This window comes from Primulina huaijiensis, chromosome 12, assembly GCF_012295235.1.
Source record: "Primulina huaijiensis isolate GDHJ02 chromosome 12, ASM1229523v2, whole genome shotgun sequence".
Lineage (NCBI taxonomy): Eukaryota > Viridiplantae > Streptophyta > Magnoliopsida > Lamiales > Gesneriaceae > Primulina > Primulina huaijiensis.
Window position 1 is genome coordinate 19,195,188 of NC_133317.1, and position 7,272 is coordinate 19,202,459.

Here is a 7,272-nt window from a genome sequence, read left to right on the forward strand (position 1 = left end):
ATCTGTCAGAACAACTTGGGTTTGGAGTGTCCTAGAAGTCATCAGAAGATAGGGTATGGGCAGCCGACCTACTATACTTAGTAGGTAGCACTGGAATCAAGGTACCTACCTCATCTTCTACTATAAATAGCAGGTATAAATGTCATTTACCGATTCTGAAATCTTTGAACTCTCAAGCATTATACATATTTTCTCCCAAATATTGCTTGTGTTCATCTTCAACCTGCTGACTTAAGCATCGGAGTGGCCACGCCGGATACCCCTCCGGCGCCCATTCACGAGTTTCTTTCATTGTTTGCAGGTGCTATTGAAGCCATTACCTTCACTCAAATTCCCTAAAAACTATAAATTATTGATTTGACCTGTTGGAGCTCCTTACCCGACTCATCCATTTAAACAAAGTCACATCAGATACAATTTTCATTATCCTTTATGCAATTTTGTGAAACAAGGTTATTTTGAGAATTTATGAAGATATTATAGTTTGAAGGACCAGATTGGGCAAATGCTTGAACGTTTAACGACTAATTTGGGGACATTTAATCAATTTCGATCCACATTTTTATCAGAATCGTAACTATTGATTTAGAATCAGAATGACGAATTTCAAAATTACGATGAGGTGTGAAGCGGGCAAGTTATTTTCACGAAGCTATATTAACAAAATTATGAAAAATTCCTAAAAATCTCTTTTATCAAAATTATTCAATCCAAACCTAAAATCATGAGAAATTTAGACTAACCAAATTTCATATGAGCTATAACAACATTTTTTTAATGATCCAGTGCATACTTGTTAAACCTTGGACTAATATAGTAGTTTGCAACTCGTTGAGAAAAATGTAGTTGAGAGAATCGAACCCATTACTATTAGTCAGTCGCTCACATGTTCTGTCAATTTTTTTTAAAGTTATCGTGATTATGATAATGGAATGTTGACATGACATTTTTATTATTTTTCAATGTCATCCCTATTTATTTTGATTATAATTCTCATACTACACTTGATAATTAGCACTCTACCTTTTGGAAAAAATTGAACAATGGAAAGGTTAAATTTATGCACCCCCAAATGTGATCGCTAGAAGCAATAACGTGGAGTCAAATTTTGAATAGAGAGGTGATTTTTTCCCAACTCTATCCATAAAAATCCATAAAATGTCAAATATGCACGCTCGTTAATATATATATATATAACCGCGGGCGGACGCAGACTTGCGATTGGCTCGTGTTGCAACGCTTCCACAGCTTTCGTGCACGCAACCCTCACGCGCGCGTTGTCTATTTGTAGCACTCCTCCTGTGTATATCTCATGCTTCCATTTCCTGGCATTCAAGTGTTCTAAATTCTCTGTCTACATAATTGTCGGTTAAAGTATTGGAAATTTTCAGGATTGTTTTTGCGAATGAGTGTTTTTTAATTTTTTTTTTTTGGTAATTAGGATGTGATCCGTTGCTAAGGCTTTGTATTTACGAATTTTACGGTAATTGATGTTTTACTAATTCGTTGACTCGAATTGAATTGATTAGTACATTGATTTTTGTTTTTGTTTGATTTAGATTGTGATGGCGGTACCAATTGGAGTATGCTCCAGTTCAGCTTTTGATTATTCTCAAGTTCAGTGTTTGATGAGTTTATCGAGTTGTAGAAATAATTCGTCGAATATGCAAAGATCTTTGCCTGTGGCCATGAGGAATCACTATATTATACTCAGAGATAGGAGGTCGAGTGTAGAGGTTTTTGCTTCTAGAGGCAATGTATCTCAAGAATTAGAATCCGAGGATAATGCTGGTGTGAGTTGTTCGGAGGAGGATGATGAATTAAGTCATGTGATTAAGTTCAAGATGTCGGATTTTAAGATTCACGACCGCGTTTCCATTGCTCTCGGCGAAAGGGTACGTGACAATTTCTTGCGAATTTGATATCATGCAAATGCTGTTGTGCTGTTATATCTATACTGTTGTTCGGCACTAGCACGTTTGAAGGCTAACTTAGCAACGAACAAGTAGGTTTCCTGAAACTTATATCCGACTTTCAGAGATAATTGGATACTTTTGAATGGAAAAGCATAATTAAATTTTCATCATTGAACTTTGGGAATTTCAAACTCAACAATCGTTTTCTGAATGGTAGCGAAGTAGAAGCCTAAGGTTCTACACTTTTTTGTAAAATCATATCTTTCAAAATAGTGCATATTTTACCAAAATCTCTTGTTATTACAAAATATTCTCTTATCAATGACTGGGTCCTCATTTTATTACGTTTGGGATAAGTTGTGATGCAGGGTGATGAGGTGGTATATGAAGCCACTGTGAAGGACCCTCGTAGGTTTGTTTCTTCTTCCAGACTTTGTCAAACTTGTTTTGAAAGAATATTTATGAGATTTTAATATCAGTTTCTTTCTAGAAATGCAGTCCATTGTTTAACACGAGAGTTGTGCTTAGGAGATTGATTGGTACACTGGCTAAGCGAAGAGGAAGACGTGCAATGGAGGTTAGCAAGAATGATATTTTTAGTAATATTATTGAAAAGTTGCTGACCTTATTCTAAACTTGTTTTCTTTTTTTAAAAAAAAAATTGTTCTAGGTGTTGAGAAGACTAGGCAGCCGCAGATTATATCATTCTTACTCAATGCAAGTACATGGTTATGTTTGCTCATCCACAACCGAGGATAGTGATTCATTCACTCTAGTTCATGGAGTAGGTTGCTTCCTCTAGTGCCAGTTTTTCTTATTTTTCGTCAATTTTCCAGGCATAAGGAAAATACAAATCATCAATACGGTGTACACATGATTGGTTTAACTCATGAAAAAGAGACGGTATTGATTGTATGACCACTGTTATACTCAGTTTCCTCATTTTTTTATTGTGACAGTTCATAAAATATCTGCGAGTTTTCTTTGTACTGTAAACTATGATGGTGCATGGTCAAATGATTAATTCTCCTTTCTTCCTCGATTGATCAGGCTATCAGATGTCCAATGTAATTTTCTGAATTTGTCATGCAGTATCATGGAAGTTCTTCTTTGAGACATTGGCTTCAACGGTCTGATTGGCTTCCAACTTTGGAAGCTACTCTTGCTCTGGATGAGGAGTCCGTCAGGAAGGTTGGAGATGATACAGTGGGAGGACCAGCAGTTTCCCGACAGCTTCGCGTAATTCGACTCTTAATGCGTGATCTGTTGATTGGGGTAGGAATCATGCTCATCCTATCTCCAAAATGGGTGTAAATGGTTTCTTTTGTAGCTAAAGCACATTGGCGGTTAACCATGTTTCTTTTTTCCTTACCATGTGCCAGGTGAATTACTTGCACAGCCATGGACTTGCCCATACGGAGCTGAGACTTGAAAATTTACATATTAGCCCCGTTGATAGACATATTAAAGTGAGTATGAACTATTCATTATCTTCTAACGGAAACAAAGCAATTGAGGTTGTTGCTACTTATAGCATTTGATGTGCTATCCTATACTTGACTTGGTTAATTGGATCTATCATTTTCTGGTTTACAATAAGGAACCATCATCATCTGTTTCTTTATATAATCTTAGGTTGGACTACTGGGAAATGCTTCCGATTTCCACGAGTCCAGTCCAGATGACAGCAAACTCGATAGCAATATGGATAGACGAAAAATGATGATTGCTTTTGACATGAGGTTGGAAATGCTATCTGAAATTCGTTTGTCCTTGTTACGATCTAGAACCCTTGTTTTGACCTTTTTTTTCCAAACGTATTTGGTAGATGTGTTGGATTCATTATGGCCAAAATGGTTCTGAGAGACCTTATGGATCCCATGATTTTCTCACAGTTCAAAACATTTCTCTCCAAGGTATTATAAATTAAGTGGATTGGGATTATTTGCTTCAACAGAAACGTCATTGTTCTCTTTTGTTTGCGTTTTTCAGGGAAACAACCCATCCTGCTTGCGTGAGTTTTTGATTAGTATTATCAATAGAAATTCTTCATCTGGAAAAATCGGATTCCAGGTTGGAAAACTTCCCATTACACATATAGCTGACTCCTAGTTCCTAGTTCCCCCTTAATACCAACTTGTACTGATGCTGTAATTTGCAGATACTTGATAGAAATTGGGGAGCGGGTTGGAACTTGCTGTTCTTGCTTCTTGCAACGAAACCATCACAGGGAATTAGGTACCATTACATGGGTAGTTATTGTTTAGTGCTGTGTTCCTCCCATATCAATAAATATTAGCTGCGCGTAACATCAAGTGAGCAAAAGATTTGTATATAGTTGTTGCGTAGCCTATGCACCTCAAGTTTTCTTCATTTCACCAGCAGTATTTTTGAAAGCTCGATAAGATGCATTTGGACGAATCAAGATCTTTTTTTTATTAATTCAATTATGTTGGTACATCTGCAGTTGCTTGGATGCTTTGAGGCACCCTTTTCTGTGTGGACCACTATGGCGAGTGGACCCAACAATGGAAATGATCAGATGGAGCCTTGGTTCAACTGCAGTTCGAATCGCTGAGGAATATATTTATGGCAAGCAGCAGGTTTGTTGAATACGTTCTCTCTAACTTATGCAGTCAGCCCTTAGCAATCCCAATATTTCAATCTTCACGTATATGATCTAAAATTCGCATGTCTCTCAGACTGATTGTATGTCAAAGAAAATAAAACCAAAATTTACGCTATATAATCCTAAACCTGAACTTTTCTCAACGAATTTTCAACGTTTCCCTCAAGAATCTATAATCATATTTATAATCAGTATAATCGTATTTATAATCAACGTGTGGGAGACTGAATTAGAAAGGTTTGATGCTTAGCTTTTAATATTATTGTGCGAAGTTCCTCTGACCAAGTGAACTGTTTTTGGTTTTTTGTTCCATTTCAGCGAAGAAGAATTGCACATTTTATTGAGCTAATGGAAATGTTGAACCCACATTCAAAGCCCAGGGTAACAAATTTCTTCATCACTTGGCTTTTTTTTACTACTGTAACTTCTTTTTCTCGCCTCCATGTGTTGAATTCTGTATTTCAACCTCCCTTCGTTGAATCTGGTAGGCCGCCAACTGTTTTAACTACCAATAGAACTGATAAATTTGCGTTCACATTCAGCAATGGCTGGAATTGCTTCCTGGCAAATGGCGTCTTCTTTATAGCACGGGTCGGCACATTGGTCTAACCCTGCGCCAACCTCCAGCCCGAGTCCTTATCGGCGATGTCCATTTGACAATATCCAAGCTTCTGAAGCCAGAAGCAACGTTTTCAATAGCATCAGACATTGGTTACAATGTTATAATTGGCAGAGATTGGGCTCATGACAAAACTGGGACAGGCGGAAAACTGAAGGTTACCTCTCTTTCTAAATTAAGAGCAGGACGACGGTTATATATAAAAGAGGAAACCTTGACTTCGAATTTCGGGTCAGCCACACAAGATGTGAGAGATTCTATTATAGAGAAGCTCTCTAGTAAGAAGTGGAGAAAGATCATGCCCATAAAAGAATATCCTTCTAGCCTTCCTGTGGCAAAGCTCGTCTCCAGTGATGTTGAAATGACCATGAGTTTGGACAAACCGTTGAGTAGTGACATCGAAACTGCAAAGAATGTTATTCGCGAGGTTAGAATGCAAATACCACCTGAATTATTCGAGTTGTCGAAAATCGTGTGTGGGACATATGTAGATTCTAGGTTGCTTCTCCTTCGTAGTGTGAATGGTTCTGCCCTATTGTTCACCAGATCCCATGTAAATGAAATATCATATAAACCATGATTTTTATGCATATTTTGATGTTTTCATTTCCAATCAAGTCGATAACACATATTTTGCCTTGCCCTCACCACAAACTTCGTCTCTAGTATTTGTTCTCATGCTTCTGGTGAAGCCAACTTCCGAATAAAATCTCTATAATTCGACCACAAATCCTATCATCCTAAAAATTGGGCATTTTGGGGATCTTACCCGAAAGGAAATTGCCAAACTGATATCAAATTCTATGCATGATATTAAAAAGTGTCGATGTTTACCTTAAGAAAAACACACAGAGAGCCTTAATTCATTGTAAGGATCTCGCATGGTATTATCGAAAATCATATTTTGATTCTCGATAATTTATGAGATTTGTCATATTATTAAGTATATGAAATATATAATTGACAATGAAAGTGAGAAAAAATGTTGTGATAATGAAAGATTGTATTAGTAATTGATTTATGTTCGAAAAGTATGCTGAACAACAATAGAGAAGTGACACATGTTATAGTTTCTAGCATAATTATCTGAGTATTATTTCAAATAAAATAAAACAAATTTCATTAGAAAGATAATACATAGCACTAAAAGATGCGGTCCTCGGGTCGTGTCATCGCACCAAGTCTGCCTACTCAGAGTTCGGCACCTCCAGTCCCCTCATCATTAAGCTCACATGCATCACACATGCCTAGTGAGTCTAAAAACTCAACACACCTGCACCGTTAATAGCAAATACTTATACATAGCACACAGCAGTGAAAAATACTATACTCAACATACCTTTAATTAACTTTAAAACGTAACATAAACGTGTCGTGTAAAATCATGACGTGTCATTCATCATTCATTGTTCACCATTCATCGTTTATCATTTCCTTTAGTGAATTCAGTTCATTAGAAGTGACTATCGTACATCATTTACGATGGATCCATCATACATAGAACTGCGGTACCCGGCGGCAGTCGAACATCAGTGACAGGATCACCCATCCACTGTGACTAGGCGTCTTCATCAGCATTTACATATATATCTTAAATATTTACATATATTTCGATAGCCACAACTAATTCCCATCATTCAAAACATTATCATTTTCATCACTTATAAAAATCATGAATAATGCAATTTTTCTTAAATCCAAGCATGCGACGTATATCTTCATAAAATCTTAAAATCGTGATCATGATGCATAAACATTTAAAATATCATAAATTTGTGCTCATGGCGCTACCAGGACAAACATCTCACCCCAAGCGCAAAATAACCATTTTGCCACCGGAAACCCAAAAATTTCCATTTTGCCCCTAGACGTAAAATTTCACGTTTTTTATATTTTCTTAATTCCATTGACTCTAACATGTCCCAAATAATTATTTAAGCCTACATGAATTTTCTCATATTTTTATTTGGCTTAAATCGATGACTTTTAAATTAATCTTTAACTACAACATATTAATACGTTTTAATCTCGAATTAAACCAAACATTAGCATAAAATTCTCAAATTAAAAAATTAGACTTCTAATAATTATTTGAGCTTAAATATAAT

General features: G+C 36.3%; 1 protein-coding gene across 4 annotated transcripts; it reads left to right on the plus strand.

Moving 5' to 3' along the window:
* Positions 1-1,125: 1,125 nt before the first annotated feature.
* On the plus strand, positions 1,126-5,765 carry LOC140990215 (probable plastid-lipid-associated protein 14, chloroplastic). Of its 4 annotated transcripts, XM_073459800.1 has the most exons (14): positions 1,126-1,336; positions 1,560-1,895; positions 2,285-2,328; positions 2,415-2,493; positions 2,587-2,700; positions 3,009-3,191; positions 3,299-3,385; positions 3,552-3,658; positions 3,745-3,832; positions 3,909-3,989; positions 4,078-4,154; positions 4,384-4,519; positions 4,864-4,926; positions 5,088-5,765. In XM_073459800.1, the coding sequence occupies exons 1-14, from the start codon at positions 1,313-1,315 to the stop codon at positions 5,742-5,744; spliced, it is 2,076 nt and encodes a 691-aa protein (XP_073315901.1). In that variant the 5' UTR covers positions 1,126-1,312; the 3' UTR covers positions 5,745-5,765. The 4 variants fall into 4 exon arrangements, with proteins under 4 accessions (XP_073315901.1, XP_073315903.1, XP_073315904.1 ...); XM_073459802.1 differs by lacking the exon at positions 1,126-1,336 and having other exon boundaries at positions 1,745-1,895; positions 2,274-2,328; XM_073459803.1 differs by lacking the exon at positions 1,126-1,336 and having other exon boundaries at positions 1,781-1,895; positions 2,407-2,493.
* The last annotated feature ends 1,507 nt before the right edge of the window (positions 5,766-7,272 follow it).

Excerpts from the sequence above, each read along its gene's own strand:
- LOC140990215 (XM_073459800.1), top strand. The coding sequence starts at position 1,313 with ATGCTTCCATTTCCTGGCATTCAA. Across the intron at positions 3,192-3,298 it reads TGCGTGATCTGTTGATTGGG|GTGAATTACTTGCACAGCCA; the intron begins GTAGGAATCATG and ends ACCATGTGCCAG. Across the intron at positions 4,927-5,087 it reads ACCCACATTCAAAGCCCAGG|CAATGGCTGGAATTGCTTCC; the intron begins GTAACAAATTTC and ends GTTCACATTCAG.